The 18,392-nt window shown below is 44.5% G+C and overlaps 1 protein-coding gene across 1 annotated transcript; it reads left to right on the forward strand.

Moving 5' to 3' along the window:
• Positions 1-9,452: 9,452 nt before the first annotated feature.
• Positions 9,453-11,323, forward strand: LOC148012372 (uncharacterized). The gene has a single exon (XM_087669072.1). It carries the CDS (start codon positions 9,509-9,511, stop codon positions 10,403-10,405), a length of 897 nt encoding a protein of 298 aa, XP_087525198.1. The 5' UTR covers positions 9,453-9,508; the 3' UTR covers positions 10,406-11,323.
• The last annotated feature ends 7,069 nt before the right edge of the window (positions 11,324-18,392 follow it).

Raw genomic sequence — 18,392 nt, forward strand, 5'->3', positions numbered from 1 at the left:
CCTTTTGTGAGTAGTTCCCCTTCAGAATTTCGAAAGGAGGCTTGGCCCTTCCCACAGTGAATGTGGGCATCATTAGGTATTAGCCAATCCATACTAAGCAAACATTCGTGGACACCTAGGTTCATTACCCTGAATCTGACCGAAGTCAACTTTCCACCCAGTAGGAATTTCACCTTAGCAGTTTGCCTGGTACAAGAGACCTCACGACCATTTGCTAATTCCACAAGTAAGGTAGGTGCATCTTTTATGGCTATTCCTAATATTTTTGCACAGACTGGTGAAATGAAGGAATGTGTACTGCCACAATCAATCAAGTTTTTGAAGCTTTTACCTTGATAATCCGATGGAGTTTGAATCACCGAGAATTGGTGATTTGGGCCTTTCTTGTGAAGAGCGGCATGAACCGTTGCCCTCTCAATGTCTGCTTCCATGGATGGATCTTCTTCATCACCCAGCTCCTTGTTGGCAACACTGGAGGTTCTCCCTCTGGCCCTGACGATGGCTCCTTGGCCATGGGCAGCTCCTTGGAATGGTCCTTGACGTTGTCCTCTGCTAAGCTTGGGACACTGCCTTTTGAAGTGTCCAGTCTCGTTGCAATGGAAGCAACGGAGATTGCGGTCATTACCTTGTGTAGGAACGAAGTTGTTGGCAGTGTTCGCCCTAGCTTTCTTTCTTTGTCCCTGGTTTTGGCCCTGCGCTCTCTTGGCCTGAGACCTAAGCATTCCCTTGTTTTGATCCCTGTAAGACCAAGTCTTGTTATTCCTTGGCTTGGTCTGCACCTCCTCTATTATTGGCGCAGCTCAAATGAGTGCGTCTTGTAGGTTTGTTGGGTGCATTGATTCCAAGCGGGTGTTTATGGGTGGATTTAACCCAGCACAAAACTTTAACACTTGTTGTGTCATATGTATTTTGTGCCACGTACTTTAAGAGAGAGATGAACTTTGAATAATATGCATCCAGGGATAGTCCAAGCTGCCTTAATTCATAGAATTCATTCATCTTCTGTGTGCGGTAGGCAGGTGGCAGATATCTCCCTCGCACAGATTTTTTAACCTTCTCCCAGGTAACTAACCCCTCCGAGATCCCTTGGTCTCTGCACCATTGTTTCCACCAAAGTCTTGCTTTGCCGGTAAGCTTCAGTTTGATGAGCATAGCTTGGTTAGTGGGTGTAGTTCCTGCTGCCTCGAAATAATCCTCCATGGATTCGATCTAGACCTCGGCGTTAGTTTGGACAGTCCTTCCCTTACCATCCAATTCAGGTGGCTTGATTTGTTTGAGAAGGAACTTCTTCTCTTGAATTACAGCCGTACTTAGTGCAGGGGTCAGATTAGGAATCTGCACTTGAGGTTGCACCTAGGCAATAAGATTATTTATGTTAAAAACTTGCTAAACGCTTCTCACATTACATTAATATGCCCAGTTCAGCTTTTAGCCAAGTGACCTAATCACTTAACTCCTTTACCAACACTTACAGCCGCAACAGACAGCGAAAAAAAAACTTATTCATTCATGTGGGCATAGCCCTTTCGAGTACATTTATTTTGGGAAGGTAGAATAAGCTGATACATCAGTTTGGGAAAAATAGGATTGTGTTACATTCGGCTACGGGAACTGAGTAATAATATGGAGAGGGGTCATGGATTTTTAGGAATCAATAGGTCATAGGAAGCTTGGGGTATCCCTTCCTTTGATACCCGTTCTTCTCATAACTTCCCAGCACCTTGATTCTGTCAGCAGGGATTATTCGAGTCACTTCCTCGTACACATACTTGTTCTTCTTGACCTTTCGACTGCCGACATGCAGGGTTGTATTTGCGTGAGCCTCAACAAAGATGAACAGCTTCATGATCTTTAAATCCTCCATCCACTTGATTCTCTTCAAGTTGGTCTGAAGGTACGCAAGTCGGTGGGCCGATATGCAATATATTCCCGATTCACCCATCCATCTCTGTTCCACGTACAGGGGTGAAGGATTGTAGATACGATCTAGAATATTCATCATGCCTAGCCTTCATCGATAATCCGAAGCATGCATTGCAGTCATAAACATAACCTGGAACACCAAGAATTTGTTCCATGCTTCGCGACTCTATAGCCCAATATCCGTAAGTAAGTAAGGAAATGTTCTTTAACGGCAAAAATGCTCTACTTCCCCTCATTAAGTTTCCATGTAAATATTAGATCCCGTTGGTTTGCTCTGATACCAACTGTAATGTGTCCCCCTGTCCACTTGTAGGATACGTCTTAGCAGCCCATCGAGAAGAGAGTCTAGAAAGCGTCGCCCGGCACTCACAAGGAATGTCACGGGGTTTGCGATCAAGGTCTTCCCGAGTCTGCCACACGAAGCGGAAGCATCCGGCTGTTCCCACTTAGGACTAACCTGAATCAGGGTTTTCCTAATGGTCAAGTTCCTAGGAGGTAGCTAGCGACGAACCACTTTGTGTAGAATGTCAGGGTCGAAGCGGATTTATACTACACGTGGTTCAAGGAGAATTGGAAACGAGAGGGATGCGAAGTTCGACCTCTCTGCCCGTAAGGCATAGTCCCATTCTGTTCCCCTAAAATAGCATAAATCGGGACTCTAGCTCTATAGATTCTAGGTCATTGTTACCTTGTTGTCAATTTTCTTTGAGAAAACTTCCCAGTCAACTGGGACCACCCTTCTATAGGACGGACCCAGAGTCACGTCCATCACACTTTCCTCGAGTTGCTTAGTTATCTAATTACCTACCACATTTAGTTTGAAAGTAAAAACAGATTCCTTAATTAACCAATTAAACATTGGTTCCTTCACGTAACTTAAGCACCGACACAAAAAAACAATGTCAAGCAAGTTCCTTTTTCAACATTTGATCTTTATTTATCATAGTCTTTGGAATACATCAAATAACATGCCCGAAGGCTATCCCAGCAATCCTTAGGGATCGCTATTCCAAGTTCCGCCTGTTGACTAGTATGCGGGCCTTGAGATCCCATCTCGAGTCACGTCAACCTCTTGTGCAGGATCTAGAGGCAAGGGATTTACAGCTAGAGCCTCCCCAGGCACCCAAGCGTCCTCCTGCTAGCACCCATGGAGAGACCTCTTACAGCGGGTTCGGTCCAAGTACCCAGCGTGGCTAACAACCCCCTTGGATAGGGTTAGGTAGACAGTCGGAGGTAACTGGTACTACCTCTCCCTCCAGGCTTTTAACTTGAAGCATTAGTTGTTTTTCCTAAATTAGTTCCTTGAGCAAAGAAGTACAAATAGTGCACCTAAGTGTACAATCACGAGCATTCCAGTGGTCATTTGTACGGCCAACTGCTAAGGTGTAATTCCTTCTCCCCGAATACTTCCAGCATTCGATCCTGGATCATTTGCAACTTGGGAAGATCCCAAGGGCTTCGTAAGATGAGTTGCTTGTTTACCCTTTTCTCCTTGGGTTAGGGTTTATACCCTGGTAACCCAAATTGTCACTACTTTAGATTTCCATATAATATGGTCAATAAATCCTGGACAACCTCGTCGCTCTAACCTAGTTGTTCAGTTGCTTTCTTGGCAATTCATAACTACCCTAGCTTGGCAAATCAGTCCCAAGGAAGAGTGATGTAGCAGGATGAGTACTCAACTTCTAGAAAATTAAACTTGTAATTAGAACTCGCCAAACTTGGTCTAAGGAGTAGCAATACTATTTTGTGATTTAGACACAAGATCATACGATGTTGCAGCTTGTAGCAAGAGATAGGTATCAATATCTGACTTGTGGGGATTATATCTTTCTTCGTACGGTATTTCTTGATCAAGAATACATTTGATCAAGATATAGGGTTTGGTAGTCCTATTGACCCAACCCAAAACCTTAACCCTACTAGGCCGATAAACGTTTTGGCCCTAGGATCCCTGAATTCCTTGCAGGGGTCTAGTCAACTGATTCTTAGGGTGAGAACCCTAGATCATTCTTGCATGGCAATTAGATAATCCTAACATTTCGAGAATGTGGGTAGGACCTAAATATTAAATCCACATCTTAAGTGCGATACTAGGCAGAATTTTAACATAACTTAACCTAACCCAGCATATTGAGGTGTTTGTCATATGCTAACTATTCATGCCTTTATGAATCTCATGTGAGTTACACAATTACGTGCGATCTACCTAATTGATCTAATTGTCTTACGATTAAAGGTGATCTTTCCCTTAGAGATGCAAATACTTTCTTCCAAACTTACAAGCACTTTCCCTAACAGATGTAAGTAACTGCAAGATGTATGAGATGTATCATTCCATGCGGATATGCAATTTCAAGACCATAGACCTTTTGCCTTTATGCAACTATAGGATCTATAGAGTTCTTTCTTTTCCTTGCCCTATGCGATATTGATTGACATTCAGAGCTAATTTTTATAAACCCTATGTTTTATGTATCGAATTCAAGCTTTAGTATTTTAATGAAGATGCATCCTTTCCCAAATTCATACTTTGATAAAAGAATTCCATGCGTGGATGTATCATTCTTTCATGATCAGATGCCAATGAATACATCATTGATTTAATCCTTCTTTTATCGCTTATCTCAACCTAAAATGAAGCTATCATTGCATGCGAATTGCACAATATATATGTTTTATTGTCAAAGCTCATAAATCTTTTTCCTTTCAATGCAACTATTTAGACATCATTTAATGTCCATCTACGATAATCTTCTACATGAGTCACAACCAGGAATTTATTTCATAAGTGTATTATGTGTCATAAGCCCTATCCTTTGCGAGATGCAACAAGGATGCCTTCGCACAATTTCATCTTTTAACTTATGCAACATACATTCAAAAATGTGACTACCCTCGACCATGGAAATGCAAGCAAATGCAAGTACTTGTCATGCAACTAAACTTGTAAATCAAGCAAGTATATAAATTTTCCAATGCATTTATGTTTCCCTACATGAATTAAAACATGCTTTATGCATTCTTTCCATGCGGGAATATTATTCGAAACCTGGGCATTCAATACCGGGGTGTTGTCCACTCTCGTACTTTGGGTGGAAGCTCTCGCGTGCGCTCCTCTTGACTTTTTCTTAGGAGCCATTGACGCAGTAGATTTCGACTCAGCGAACTCCCCCTTGGCACCCCTTACGAATTTCGGAGTTGCTATTGCCCAAGTCCTCCTTTTCTGCGCAGGAAACAGGCCTTGCAAGATATGGTTTTAAAAAAACCGGGAGGCACGGGTGAACTTGACCTAGAGAAGCTTCAATTGAAGCTTCTCAAGCTTCTAGAAACACAGGGAGATTACGTGTGTTGGTGGGGATGATGATGGTGAAGATGACAATGAGGGAGATGATGATGATGATGATGGCGAGGGTAGCGGCAACTTGGCAACGACGGCGGCAGTCCTAGCGGCACGGCGTGGGCAGTCTGACGGCAGGCAGCTCTACGATGCCCCTCCCAAGCTTGGGAGGGGGGACTTTTATGGGATGAAGGGGGGGTGGCCACACAAGTGGCAGGTTGCATGCCCTCCTCTCCATTACCCTCCACACTCCAACACATACTCCCTCTCTCTCTCCTCGCCATGCAATGGGTAAAGGAGAGGGAGTAATTTAAAAAAATTGCAAATAATCCATTATCCTTTTTCCCGTGAAGGGGTGTTCCCGCGGTGGACTACGGTTTTGAGCCACGGTTTCCTATGCATAACGCGGGGGTGGGTGTTTGTTAGTACACGAGGATGGAGCACTTAGCCCAAAGTTTTTCTGTTGTTTGCGGGAGATTACTTTGAATCGCTTTTGTGCGAGATCTAGGTTCTTTAATATTTAGTTGTAGAAATATTACAGGAGGGAAAAAACTAAGTGCTATGCTTTTCACTAATTTGAATTTAGATTACATCAGTCATTATCATTAATCTAGATATATCATTAAATAAAAGTAGCTGAGACTCTATGCCATTAATGCAAAAGATATCATAATCACGAATATAAGAGACTAAAAATAGATAATAAAAATAATATTATTATATTTATATATTTTTGTAAAATGATTTTTTAAATTTTTTTAAATAGAAGTTCCGTTACGGATCTTGACCCCGATTAGTTTTATGATTCTCCAAATGAGTTCCCTTTTGACCTCGGTGGTGGCTGCCCCACATTTGGCTTGGCTGAAACTCATACTTTACCCCCCACTTACCCCCATATCAGTTTATTGAATCTCCATGGATGCATGGATAGGTTCTAGGAGCCCGAGCACTCTCCGGATACATGGAAACATTAATGACAAGAATATATATATCCTCATAGATAGTGGCAGCACAGACAGTTTTGTGAACAAATCCACCCTTGCCCATCTCACATGTTAGGTTGGCTGGAAATTACGCAGCAGTGGTGGACCTAATTACACTTGATATGGGCCTCGTGGATGTTGTCTTAGGCTGTGATTGGCTGAAGCAATTGGGGAAGATTTCTATGGACTTCTCTTAGCTATACATGGAGTTTGTGGTGCATGGGCAGCTTGTACATTTGGAAGGCATAAAAGAAAATGCAGATTTTCAGCTTATAATAGCAAGACAACTGAAAAAGGAATTTAAGAAGTGCTCACAGATCTTTGTTTTGCATTTGAATAAGGATGTTGAGGACCAACACAACTCTTGAAAGAAAGATGCAGCATTAAAGGCACTCTTGGCTCAATATCGGGATCTCTTTCAACCCCCCACCACCCTCCTACCTAAGAGGCAAGTAGACCACCCGATTGAATTGGAGCCCCATGTCAAACTAATCAATAAACCCCTGTAGTATTGACTCTCTAAATGCGAGCGAGAGGAAGTAGCCAAGCAAGTCAAGGAGCTCATTGAGATGGGATTCATCGAGCCTAGCTCTTCCCCTGATGCATCCCCAGTTCTATTGGTGAAGAAAAAGGATGGGTCCTTTCGAACGTGCATTGACTATCGTGATCTCAATAAGATCACTGTCAAAAATAGGTATCCTATCCCTAGAATTGATGACTTGCTTGATGAGCTCAAGGGAGCCTACTACTTCACCAAGATTGATCTAAGATCCGGCTACCACCAAATACGAATGAGAGAGGGTGATGAAGTTAAGACAGCTTTCTGGACTGATCGTGGCTTGTACCACTTCCTTGTCATGCCATTTGGGCTCACTAATGCCCCTGCCACATTTCAAAGCCACATGAATAAGATATTGCAGCCATGGCTTTTCTGTGATTCCCCATGCCTCCCCTTTTACTCAACGGATATTTGAAGAGATGCATTCTTCTCCGATTGTTGGTCACTTAGGGATATTTAAGACATATGACTACATTGCAAAAAGCTTTCATTGGAAAGGCCTATAGCGGGATGTTAAAGATTTCATGTCTAGATATATGCATTGTCAAAAAAATAAGGATAACACTCTTAAACCGGGTGAAGGGCTGGAACAACATCTATGTGGTCGGTGACCGCCTAACTAAAGCAGCCCATTTCATCCCTACAAAATCTCAGTTTACAGCATCTCAAGTTGCCACTCAATTTATGGAGCATGTATTTAGGTTGCATGTATTGGCACATGTCGTAGTGCATGACCGGGATACCAAATTTATGAGTCAATTTTGGCAGATAGTTTTCAACTCCATGGGGACCAAACCAACTCCATCTACAGCCGATCAACCCCAAACGTACAGGCAAACTGAGCGGGTTAACAAGAGGCTTGAGACCTACTTGAGACATTTTTGCCATGATGTGCAGAATGATTGGGATATGTGGCTACATTTGGCTGAGTTTGCTTACAACAACTCCACTCATTCGAGTATTGGAGTATCTCCCTTTGAGGCATTGTATGGTTACTGGGTGCCCCTCCCCACCATGGTCTTCAGTGAGGAGCTTAACCCCCTTGGGAAAGAAGAGTTGGACCGCATGCAAGCCTTGCTTTAGCAATGTAAGGTCAATCTCAAAAAGGCTCAAGAGCACATGAAGCTCCATGCATATGCAAAGAGGCGCCCTCTTGACTTCCAAGAATGCGAATTGATACTCCTCAAGGTCCCCAAGTCCTGTTATGCTACACTTAAAGATGGCTCTTGCAACAAGTTGGCACATTGTTACTACGGGCCCTACACAATCCTTAAGAAAGTCGGAGACTTGGCCTACTGCCTCCAACTCCCCCCTAACACTAAGATACATAATGTATTCCATGTGAGCCAATTGAAGCCATTCATAGGCACCCCCAAAGATTATGTGGAGGAACCCCCCCCCAATGGATGAAGAGGGCCTTATTCAATATGTGCCTGAAACGGTCATAGGACAGTGTGAAAAGTAACTTCGTACTCGGACCATTCATGAGTACTTGATCAAATGGGAAGGCCTACCTCTAGAGGAAGCTTCTTGGCACCCGACCTCTATTTTGGATGAGTTTTCCCACCTTAAGGAGGCTGCATTGCTTGGATCTTGACTACACTTGGCCCCTGTTTGGACTATAGCCTACTTCTGGACATCCATCTATTTTGCACTAGTTTTAGACTTGAGCTATTCTTAGCCCCACCTTACCTACAGGGACTGAAAATACACCTTAAGGGCTTCGCACAACACCTCAGTTGTCCCGATCGGAGCTTTCTACGGGAAGTTATGGCTGTTTTCCTACAGTAGTCCTGTCTTGGACATCATACCTGTTTGTTTTTGGACAGCCATTTGTTTTGCAACAGTTTTGATCCCGAATTATTTTTAATCCTACGTTACCCACAGGGCTGAAAGTGTATCTTGTGGGCTCTGCATCAACGACACCTTACTCATCCTGTTCGGAGTCTTCTATCCAAAGTTATGGCCAACTTCCTACAGCAGACCCATCTTAGACTATACACTGTTCACTCCATCCAAGGCCTTGTTTTCATGACATGGACGCCCTTGCTTATTGCCCTTGTATCACACGCAGAGTAGTATTCTGTAGCCTCCCCCCCTATTCCTTCCTTGTTTTTGAGGACAAAAACTTCATGAGACGGAATGGTTTGTAATGAACCGGGCATACCAGAAAATACCAAACACACTGATCGTATAAAAGGTGTAAGAGGGCTTCCTCAGGCATCATGGGATTATCAAGAAACCTCTCTTCCACCTCTCTTCAGCTCTCATGGCTTCTCTTTCTTCCTCTCTCTCTCTCTCTCTTCTTCCTGCCTTTCTCTCTCTTCTTCTTCTCCTGCAGTCCTTCTCTCTCTTTTCTCCCTTAGTTGGGCTAGCTAGATCTCCTTCATTACAAAAGCGTGAAACAATCAAAGCATAGCCTTGAGAGCTTCACAGTGATGCCGACAATGCAGTTCGCGAGCCTAGCCGACGCAACAAGGACTACTATGTACGACTTTAGATTTTACATTGAATGGAAACATGTCGTTGAAGTGGATCACAATGGCCAAAAGCGCAGAGCGAGAAAAAGCGTGAGGCGCTCTATCTATACATATATCCTAAAAAATGGTAAAAAAGAAATTGCTTTTTAAAAATTTCTCCTATTTTTTCCTGGCGTTCTTTCTGTCGCAATAGTCTGAAGGCTGTTAGGGAAGCGCGGGATCGATGGCTGGCTGTCTGTCGAGGTGCTTGGCGCGGCGGCGATCGCCATTATCAGCAGAGGACGAGCACAAGAAGCAGCAGCAGGATGAGCAGACGGCGATGGTGGACGTCCTGGTGGACATCGACAACACGCTGGTGTACAAAGGCGGCCCCATCCGCCTCACCCCGGACGCCCCCGTCACCTACCGCCTCGCGCATGGTGCCCTCGAGTTCCTGCTAGCCCTAGACAGGGCCAGGGTCAGAATCGGCCTCTACAGCTGTGGCCGCGAGGATCGCAACCGCCGCCTCGCCTTATGCCTAACCAGCGAGGCCACCGGCTGCACAGGCCTCCCTCTGAGGCAGAACATCCAGGCCTTCAGCGTCCCCACCGGCATGTACGGCAAGAAAACCCTTGCAGGCCTCCGACAGGGCCTCAGCCTTGACAGAGCCATTCTTGTGGATGATTCGGGGAGAAACGTCCAGGAAGGTGAAGAGGCCAACCTGCTGAAGATTTACCCTCGCATTGAATTCACTTCTGACTATATCAGAGATCGGACGCCATTACTAGCGCTGATCGATGATGTCTTCCAAGCAAGGACCGACAATAATCTTGTCAGAGCGCTCGGCTTGATCCTGGAAGCCATGGAACTGTCCAAGGCTGATCCTGCAGGCACATTGACAGTGGTCCAGGGCCTGGGCCGAATGCAATGGGATGATGATGGAAAGTACCTGCATCAGTCCAGTAACTCTGAGAGGATCTATCTCAAGGGGCTCAAGGCCATGAGAGCTGTCAATCCTCACTTCCACCTGGCCTTAGAGGCCAGTCATGGAACCTTTCCTTGGTCTTCTCATCCTTCTGATGACGACTTGTTCCCACAAGAGATGCACCTGATCATTAACAAATGCCAAGTATTTGCCTGAGCATACACTTATGCATGGCTCTGGCCCCCCCCTAAGTCTTGCCATTCTGTCTGTTATTAGGATTTGGATGAAGGGGAAGCTATTTTTGGATGTGTCAATTAACTCTACCCACACAAACACTTTTGAGGGCTTATCAATCCTAGGGTTAAACTCAGGTGTCCATTTGAACAAAATAACTGAAGAATTTTTTATCATCCATTTACCTATGCCTAAAATATGGAAGAAAATTTCTTCTACTTCAAATAGGAAGAAGTTATTTGGTATGCAGTTCATCTCAATGGTCATGCCACCCAAAGATTCATAATGATTCCTTATCCAAGCTTGCATGAGCTTTGTGGGGAGTTTGGGCTGATGGCAAAGACCTAGCTGATATCTCTTTTCAAACTCTTGATTCCATAGATTAACACCCATTGTTGGCACAATGATTAGGATAATGATGGGTTCATTTGTTTGGGTTCGTTGGTTAGCCTCCTTGAACATTAGGTTCCTTAACTCTAGAAGTATCTTTATGTCTAATGGTTGCAAGTGAGTCCTAGCAATTTATTAGTACAAGGTGAGATTGATCTCCTGATCCAACATTTAGTAGGACCTATTAAGTGAAAATCTTGAGGTTTGGGTCCCTTTTACACTTTTCCCTAGTCATGGCTCCCTCCATTATGAGGAATTGTATTTTGCTAGATATTATATTGAGAAGGTCATTATTTTGGTACATAGATGAGGTAAATAAAGGATTAAACAAGGATCTTAGAGAATCGATAAATCTTCGATTTTCACTGTGATAGGATGCATCTATTGTCGACATGATGCTTATGAGAAGTGTTCCAAATTGTATTGTGTGAGCCATCATGGTGGCTTGTAGCAATGGAACTTCCTCTTCCTTGAGGGGGAGATATTGATAAATGTGATGCACACATATATTCATGAGTAACTTACCCAAGCTTTTTCCAAGCCATGTCCACCACTCATTGTTCTTGACACAAGTTACCCAAATAGGAAAGCTTCATATCAAGGTGAGTTTATTGGCTCTTTGTATCTTAGCTCATTTCAAACTTCAAGCTACATTTTATTTATTGTTGCTGATTGAGCGTTGATAATAGGAATCCATATCAAGCAATAACTTAAAGGGTGGTTGAGTGACTTTGATAATGTGGTAGACTAGGATGAATGCTAAAAAAAGCTATCACATCGTTAATTGAAAAGGTTGTGAAAGGTGAGAAGGATCGAAAGCTTGCACGCGAGCTATGGCGGGAGAGCAAGAGCAAGAAAGAGACACAAGAAATGGGAACTCCAACAGTCACAATGTGTGATCGGGCCTTTCTTTATTTACTAGTCACTAAAATGAATGTAAAGAATAAAGTGACGTGACATGTGTCCACCACCTGCAGTGTGTAGTGGCGGGTACTGTCAGTGTAGTAATACACGAGGCGGCACGGCGGAGACGCCTTTACTCCAACAACCTCTCACTTAAAGGCGAATCTGTCCCAGTGAGAGAGAAAATTTAAAAAAAAGATAGTATAATTGTACATAGGTACAAGGGATGAGGAAAGGCAACATCTCATCCAACACCCATCAATCTTCTGAGGAAGGCAAAGCGCTCAGTAGTGAGGCTTTTCGCGAGCAAATCTGCAGGATTCTCGTTAGTGGAGATCTTGATAAGGTCAACAGACTTGTCCTCCATGACACCACGTATGAAGTGATACCTCACCTCAATGTGTTTCGTCTTCGCATGGAAGACCGGATTCTTAGCCAACTGAATGACACTCATAGAATCCGAATGCAGTGTATGTATAGCATCAATCCCAAGGTCAGCAACTAGACGGCCTAGCCATATGGCCTCCTTGCAAGCCTCAATGGCTGCAACATACTCGGCCTCAGTGGTAGACAAAGTCGTACACTTCTGAACCTTGGACATCCAAGAGATAGCACCTCCAGTATATGTGAATACATAGCCAGAAGTGGACTTCCTACTATCTACATGTCCTGCATAATCGGAGTCAGTGTACCCCACGACCCCTGTATTCTGGCTGCCATAGCAAATACACATATCTATTGTGTCCTTCAGGTACCTCATGATACCTTCATGGCATCCCAATGTTTCCTGCCAGGTGTAGCCATATAGCATGCCGCAACACCAACTGCAAAGGCAATATCTAGACGAGTGGCTATCATGGCATACATCAAACTGCCCACGGCTGAAGCATAAGGGATCTGGGCCATCTCGGCCCTTTGCTCATCTGTCTGCGGACAATCGGCCTGTGATACTTTCACATAAGAAGGCAATGGACAGCCAATAGGCTTTACGTCCTGCATGTGGAAGCACTCAAGGACTTTATGAATATACTCCCTCTGTGACAAGTAGAGGAGTCCTGATGCATGTCGCGTCTAATGCGCATACCAAGTATGTGAGAGGCATGTCCCAAATCCTTCATCTCAAAGCTCTTTTTCAGCTGAGATTTAAGAGCATCTAGCTCATCATGAGCTTTCCCTACTATCAGCATATCATCCACATAGAGTACCAAAATAAGCAATGAACCATCACGGGCTTTCTTCGTGTAAAGACACGGATCCATAGCACTCCTGCTGTAGCCCTGTGACTGCATAAAGGCATCAAACTTATGATACCATTCCCTAGGTGCCTGCTTTAAGCCATATAGACTTTTCTTCAACTCGCGCACTAGGTGCTCCCTGCCAGGTTCTGCAAAGCCCTTAGGCTGCTCCATATAGATCTCATCATGCAAGTCTCCATGTAAGAAAGCCGTCTTGACATCCATCTGATATAGATCTAAGTCAAGCTGAGCAACCAAAGCCAAGACCAAGCGGAGGGTGGTCATCTTAACCACAGGAGAAAAGACCTCATCAAAGTCTACACCATGCTCCTGCTTAAAACCCTTTGCTACCAATCTAGCCTTGTATGTCGGCTTGGGGTGTCCAGTGGTACTTTTCAGCTTGTACACCCACTTACATGGCAAAGCCTTCTTGCCCTTAGGCAAGGCAACCAAATCCCAAGTCTCATTCTTATGCAAGGAGTCGATCTCAGACTGCATAGCCCTCTCCCAGGAGTGACTGTCACCCCTGCACATAGCCTCATCATAAGTGAAAGGCTCTCCTGCATCTGTAACCAAAACATAATGCATAGAGGCTGAAATCTATCAGGTGGACGTCTGTCTCTAGCAGACCGTCTCACTGCAGGCTCTGCTGCCTGCCCAGCTGCCTGTCCAACACCCTGACCATGAGCATCTGTTGCAGATGTAGGCTATCCAACTGGCTGTGCAGGAGCTCTAGGCTCCTCCTGAAAGATCACTCTGCAGCTCTCAACCACCTTCTCAGGCTGCCTGTGCATCTTGTCTTCATGGAAGACTACATCATGGCTGCGTACTATTTTTCACGCCTGCGGATCCCATAGGCGATAGCCCATCTCTCCTGAATCACCATAACCAAGAAAGATGCATTTAATGCTCTTTGGATCCAACTTACTCCTCTTATCCTTGGGCACATGGTAGAATGCCTCACATCCAAAGACACGGAGATGCACATAAGAGGGTGGCTTACCAGCCCAAACTTCCTCTGCAACCTAGAAATTTAATCCACTTGAAGGCGATCGGTTTATGACATGCACTGCCGTACTGACTGCCTTAACCCAAAAGCTCTGTGGTAGGCCTGCATGGCTAAGCAAAGAGCGGACACGCTCCTGAATAGTCCTGTTCATGCGCTCAGCCAAACCATTCTGGGGTGGGGTGTAAGGGGCGGTCAACTGATGCTTAATATCCCTGTCATCACAAAACTGCTCAAAAGCACGTGAGACATATTCTCCCCCATTGTCAGTCCTAAGGAATTTCAGCCTATACCCAGTTTGGTTCTCAACAAGAGCAAGCCAACGTTGAAAGACTGCTAAGACATTGGACTTTTGCTTTATGGGATAAGCCCACACTTTCCTAGAAAAATCATCAATGAAGATAACAAAGTACTTCGCGCCACCCATAGACATACACGGCATGGGCCCACAAACATCTGAATGTACCAAAGCCAAGGGCTCACTCATGCATGGCCTACCCGATTTCTTATGCGTAGACCTATTCTGCTTACCATAAAGACAATGATCACACGAGTCAAAATGTGTATAGTCCAAAGGCGGAAGATACTGCAAACCAGATAACATTTTCATTCCCTTCAAAGACATATATCCCAAACGGGCATGCCAAAGTGATACATGTGGGATAGAGCCCATTGCCAAAATATGGTCTACAGAAGACCCAGATACACAAGAGAATAGAGGCTGCCAGCCTTGGCGCCTCTAGCAAGCACAAGTCTGCCTCTGGTAATCTTCTAGGAAAAATCCCCAAAACAGACATGAAACCCTGCATCATCGAACTGTCATGCAAACATAAGACTGCGCGTAAGCGCAGGTACATGACGTACACCCTTGAGCAAAAAGGAACTGCCAGTGGAAAACTGCAACTGAATATCTCCACAGCCCACAATATCAAGAGACCTATCATCTCTAAGTTTTACTAATCCAGATACAGTACGGTAAGAGTGAAACCACTCACGGTAAGGCATCACATGGAAGGACGCACCTGAATCCAATAACCAGCACTGTGCATACATACTAGGTGTCTCAGTCAAGTGTGAGGAATCAGAAGAACTAGCTGCAAGTATGAACTCATCACCACCATCGGATTCCTCGGTCTATGTGACATTAATTTCCTCAATCTTGACGCTAGACTTCGCATGTACTATGCTGCGATCAGAGGACTTCTCCTGCACTTTCTCTTTCCCCTTATCCTTGCGCTTTTCATTGCGCAACTCATGACACTGTGGTCTGATATGGCCCTTTTTCCCACAATGATGACAAGTGACATTAGCGTTGCGCCCATGTGACTTACTATGCGACTTTCCACGAGATTTAGACCGATCCTTCTGCGAGTCACGGCCACGGCCATAACCACGATCATTCCTGTCATTCCTGCCTCTAACTGTCAAAGCATGTGAAACACGAGAGGCATCCAAGTTTTTGCGATTAACCTCTTCCTGCAGAAGAGCACTCTCAACATCATTCAGTTTCAGAGTAGCACTAGAGGCACATAGGGCAGTGCGGAATACATCCCATGACTCATTCAGAGTCCCAAGAAAAAAAAGAGGAGTTACTTCCTCTCCAAAGGTGATATCCTGCGAAGTCAGGTTCTTCAGTATAGCATGGAACTGGCTCAAGTGAGCAGACATAGTCGCATTATCCTTCATGTGCAGATCCATAAGTTGCTTCAACCAGTACGTCTAACTCGCAGGACTTTTCTTATCATAAAGATTCTTGATCTTATTCCATAGATCCCATGCACTCTATGCTTCCTCAAATACATTATAATGTACATGTTCAGTGAGAGACAATACAATCGTGGACTTGCATAGCTCATCAAGTTCAAGCCAGTCGTCATTGTCCATAGTTTCAGGCTGCTCTCCGCTCAACCGAAGTGGCTTAATCTGAGATTTCTGCACCAAGACCTGCCAAATTTGACTCTTCCAATAAGAGTAGTTGGTACCATCCAACTTTGTGATGTTAAATATGGCATTATCAGTCGAAGAGGACGCCATAATGCAGGCTGAAAATGCACAAACAATGTAAAACTGTTGGCTGTTTTACTATAGAAAATGCCCAAAATCCACTGAAATGAGCTCTAAATGGTGAGAAAAGTATGCCAAAAGATGCTGTCCACTTAGTACTAGGTGCGATTAACCAAATCAAGATATTTTAGCATAAAAAATACTGCTCAATCCACCAATAAATGCTTGCTGTAATAAATTTCAGAACTGCAATAATGAGAGCAAACTGTCCCAAAACTGGATCTAATGGCAACTAAACAATGCTAGGTCCAAAGCCGGCATAAAGAGGACAAAGCAAAGCCAAATGACAGTGAAAATACATGAGCATAACACCGAGAGATGTCAAATAGCATCTGCCAGTAAGAGACACACCCCAGACAATTTAGGCAAAATGTACCTGCAACTGCCAAAACCTGACACAAATAGGTGTCTGCTCAAAAGAAAGTGGATCCAAAACTGAGACTCAGCTCATAAGCATCCTGTGAGCCAAGACATATACTCAATGCAACATCCAATTGTCGGAGTATAATCCCAAAGTCTCAATACATCTGTAATTGCTCAATGACATAGATTGATCCAATACATGTAATTGCTCCAATAGCATGTAATCCCTGCTCAAGGTCAAGTAAGCATGCAAGATGCTCCCACTGGCACAAAAGGCATACAAACGAGCTCAAGGACTCAAGCAACCCAAGACAAAGTACCAGTGACAAGTGACCAAGTCAATGCGTCATACGCATCCCAAGAGCATGACATACATGAAGCAACCGATGGAAGCAACCAACGAGCAATACATAATTCCAAAATAAGATCTCTGTCAACTCAATGACATCCGATAGCAACCAAGTAAATGATCAAACTGAGTCGAAAATGCTCAAATACATCCAATGTAAAGCTCCCAATGTCGGTAAAGCATAGACGAACCAAGAGGCATATATCACGAACCAAAGCATGTAATGTATGAAGCCTAACTGTCAAGCATAGACATGAGGCATAAGCGGTCCAAGAGCATGCCAAGTCGGTCCAAATGCCAGTGAATACCAACCAAGACGGAGCTTATGCGTAGCTCAAATACATTCCATAGATTCAAACATGAGCTCAAAGTCGTCCCCAAATGTCAGATACATGATGGCAAATCCCAAAGCATACATCCGGTACCAATAGGTAAGTGACAAAGCATCCAAAGTACCTTCAGCCCACTGTTATTACAGCCAAGTTTGATTGTCAAAACTAAGAAATTTCAGCCAATATTTCAGGCCAAAATCATGGCATAATCATGTGCATACATTCCCAAGGCACTAGGCATCATGTAGGCCGCATAGGGGCATCAAACAAGGTAACCGGAGTAGAGTATAAGCATCAAATGCCAATGCCAACTGTGGCTGCCCTGTTTCCAGCACTGTATAACAGTAAAAATATGAGCAAAAAATGGCTCAATCCAGCTCCAAAAGCCTATCAAAATAATGGCACATCATCCCCAACCATATAGGCATTTACCGAGCACAAAAGGGGCATCATCGGACCATCACCACTGATCTTAGGCATGAGAAGCAGGGGGCTGCCCTGTATTACAGCATGTAGACCTGTGATTTTTAGCCTATCTGAAAATGTGGAGCTCAAAGCTCAAAGGTTAAGTGCCATAGATCAGTACCAAAGGGCATAGAGCAAGGCCAAGGTGGTTATTGAGTGCCCAATGAGCTCCAGGAGGAAGTGGGAGCTAGAGGAAGAGGAATGCCACGTGTGTAAAGTGTTGCCACAGCAGGGCGCAGCTTGCGTGATCTCTGAGCAGGCTGGACTGCCACGTGTGCTAGGGAAGACAAATGGGGAGGGTAGGTAGGCACTAGTAGTGCTCCAAGAAGCCTTGAGTGGGCTCAAACCACATGGAGCACAAGGGGAAACTGCTGACGGGCTGCCCGAGGAAGCTTCAAATGATGGCTGCCCCTCTTCTTCCACCTATTTAAAACTGAGAACTGAAGTAAAACCCTTCAAACTCTGATGCAATACCTCAAGGGTAAGGCCCTAAAGAAGCCCAACAATGCCGGGAGGGAGCTCGGGAAGCCGGGGAGTGTCAGAAGCTCGGGAGATCGGCTATGACTGCTGGGATGGAGACCCAATGCGTGAAGGGAGTCGATGAGAAGGTAGAGAAGCACCGAGTCGAGCTCGAGCAAGAGGAAGCCAAGCTCTGATACCAGTTGAAAGATGAGAAGGATCGAAAGCTTGCACGCGAGCTATGGCGGGAGAGCAAGAGCAAGAAAGAGAGAGACAAGAAATGGGAACTCCAACAGTTACAATGTGTGACCGGGCCTTCCTTTATTTACTAGTCACTAAAATGAATGTAAAGAATAAAGTGACGTGACGGGCGCCCGCCACCTGCAGTGTGTAGTGGCGGGTA

This window comes from Lygodium microphyllum, chromosome 27 (assembly GCF_053477565.2).
Source record: "Lygodium microphyllum isolate KBCC chromosome 27, Lygodium_microphyllum_v1.1.10, whole genome shotgun sequence".
Lineage (NCBI taxonomy): Eukaryota > Viridiplantae > Streptophyta > Polypodiopsida > Schizaeales > Lygodiaceae > Lygodium > Lygodium microphyllum.